Source organism: Sphaeroforma arctica (assembly GCF_001186125.1).
Source record: "Sphaeroforma arctica JP610 unplaced genomic scaffold supercont1.96, whole genome shotgun sequence".
NCBI classification, from domain to species: Eukaryota; class Ichthyosporea; order Ichthyophonida; genus Sphaeroforma; species Sphaeroforma arctica.
This window is the reverse complement of record NW_014040462.1, coordinates 102,052-104,798: the sequence shown is the minus strand read 5'-3', so window position 1 is coordinate 104,798 and position 2,747 is coordinate 102,052. Positions and strand designations below refer to the sequence as shown.

General features: G+C 48.0%; 1 protein-coding gene across 1 annotated transcript in view; it reads left to right on the top strand.

The window, feature by feature from the left end:
* Positions 1 to 2,747, top strand: part of SARC_02205 (hypothetical protein) — a gene marked incomplete at its 5' end in the record, with an annotated part of 6,380 nt that continues 3,633 nt past the window's right edge. The window contains 4 exons of the mRNA XM_014304059.1: positions 1 to 9; positions 521 to 727; positions 1,540 to 1,753; positions 2,280 to 2,458. Of these exons, the coding sequence (XP_014159534.1) occupies positions 1 to 9; positions 521 to 727; positions 1,540 to 1,753; positions 2,280 to 2,458 (609 nt within the window). The remainder of the gene's footprint in view (positions 10 to 520; positions 728 to 1,539; positions 1,754 to 2,279; positions 2,459 to 2,747) is intronic.

Genomic DNA, 2,747 nt, shown 5'->3' with positions numbered 1-2,747 from the left:
ATGGGTGCAGTTTAAAGGTAATCGGTCTGTACTACTCACATACAGGTTGGTCCGAACTAAAGAGCAAGGTTCAGCACGCGTGAAAACCTCTCTCTCTCATTCTCTCGAAAGTGAACGGGTGAAAGCATTTGTGCACTGCCACAGGATCAGCATGTTACCACCTCACACACACCACACCACACCCCCTTAATCACGTCATATGTACTACAGCTACAATACAATTAGACACACACTAAACCTGCTACACCACACACATCTAGCCATGTGTAGCGTGCCAAAAACCCTGCATCGCATTACACATAGGTTGGGCACGAGCTGTAGGTTCTGCAGCAATCGCCCACACAGGCCTATCTCCAGGAGGCGTGGGGTGGGGTCAACCCATCGTATTCACCCACCCACATCGTCACAACTCATCACTCCACTAACATTTACTGCAAGCTATACATCTCGCATGTACAACTATATATATATATATATATATCTCGTACCACTCACTTGGCATACCTTTATATCCACTTAGGTCTGGCATAAGCTGCACGCAAAGGTAGCAGCGCCCGTCGAACCCTATCTCAAAGACGCGTGGAAGGCGTTGTACCGCCACGTGATCAAGCCATCGTACTATATCTCTGCCACAGCCACTCAGAAGGTTCGCGATCTTTCCGAAAGAGCTGGTCTCAACGATGCGGCGACGTTTGCACCTCTGCGACAACTGACTGGGCAGGCGGCGGTGTGTAGTGTGGGGTTGTGGTGGATATATCCTGTGTGTGCTTGTGTGATCGGAAGTGCGTGTGTGGGGTTGTGGTGGATGTATCTTGTGTGTGCTTGTGTGTGATCGGAAGTGCGTGTGTGGGCGTGTGGGTATGGGTAGAGAAAGTCTATGGTTGTATGGATGTATCTGTGTGTGGTCTGATACACCCAGTTGTACGAGATCCCATGTGTACCAGGCAATAGGTATGTATGCCCGGGTAGTGTTAGATGCAAGATTCACACTTGAATATCTTGGTTATTAATCAACGGTGTGTATACATCCGGCTATGTGAGTGCATATGCATAGAAGATACAGTGTCAGGGTGGACTGCACCAGATCCTGGCATCTTATATTCCGCGCCATTACTGGCTTTCCCAGGCGTTACCGTCTCTGGTCACGCCATCACAAACGTCCACATACTCTGAACCACACCTTCTGACACCTTTGCTAGTCAAATATGTACACTGCCAACACAAATAGTTATGTGTACGACGAGCATTTTGTTACGTTTGTGACGCCGAGAAGTTTCAGGCTATAGCATATCATGCTGCCGAACCTAGTATCCATACCTACCTCGATAGACAAACCTAACACTTCCCACACCAAACTCACCCCACCATGTAATTTCACTCCTCTCTATCTCTATATACGCCATTTAATTAACATATATTGAACCAGACCATGTCGTCGTTCCCCTGTCTCCTTATGTCTCCTTTTCCACACCTCACATTTCGCATACTCAGCCACACCATGCCACTCACTCCGCCGTATCCCTATGTACACCACTACAGGACTCGGCCAAGCGGGCGTACGACGAGTACTTTGTGCCTCTGGTGTACATTGAGGAGCTACAGGGAATGGCTAAGGACGCGGCCCAGCCTATAGGCGACACAGTGTCATCGGTGATGGATACCGTTGTATCTATCGTTGAGGAGGCGGTGGAAGAGATCGAGCCAGTTGCAGAGAAGGCCGAGCGCGTTAACAAAGCCATCGAGAAGGAAGCAGGTAATTGTAAGGACGTGGTTGTGTACTGTAGAAGATGGGCTTGGTTTGAGTTTAGTTTGCTGTAGTAGTGTGTATCGCGTGAGAGGAGGGTGCGCATGAGCGGTTTTATTAGACTGGGGTATGAGTTGGCTGAAATTACGGAGCGCGCATAAGTCATAGGTCCCTTAGAATAGTGGATACGTAAATTTGAAGCCACTTCTACGAGACAGAAGAGAGATGCACTATAGGATTGGAGAACCTCATGGATGGTAACGTGGTTATATGTTGCACACGCCCACTTTGAGTTGCTACTATTCATTGTGTACGTAATCACACGCGCTCGGAGAGTATTCATACCCTTCGTCACCTTTCACCCACAAGTGGCTGTCTGACGATCCGCTACAGAGCCAGCCGAACAAGTAGTCGCTGGTAGGATATACACACTCCAACGATTCAGTGTACCATATATATAGTCATGCACACATACACCGGAAAGCACTCATATGGTATCCCTTTCCAACACCTGCCATCCACACCCAACTAGCAGACGCCGTACCGGAGGTAAAGGAAGTCGAAGAAGTCGTTGAGGACGCCCAGGAAGCCATTGAAGTGGTCAAGGATGTGGAGCAGAGTATGGAAGACATCCAGAACACTGTAGAAGATATGACTGCTGCCGTGGCGGAGGGTGAGGCTGTGGTGGACCAGGCAGAGGCGGTTATTGAGGAGGTGAGAAAAACTTGGTTTATGATGTGGTGGTCTGGTGGGCGTGTGGTACTGGTGTAAGTAGTCCATTTATAGAGCGGTTTGAATGCGGGTTTGCTGTAGGGTGAGCGTGACAAGAAGCAGCTAATCAGGCGGAAAGTTTGTTCAGGGGTAGAGGGAGAGGGGTATGATAATTTATAATCAAATTACAAGTGTGCCTGAGAACCTTTATATATATGCATGTATGTGTGTATGTGTGTGTGTATGTATTTGTGTATGTATGTGTATATGTATATGTATATGTATATGTATA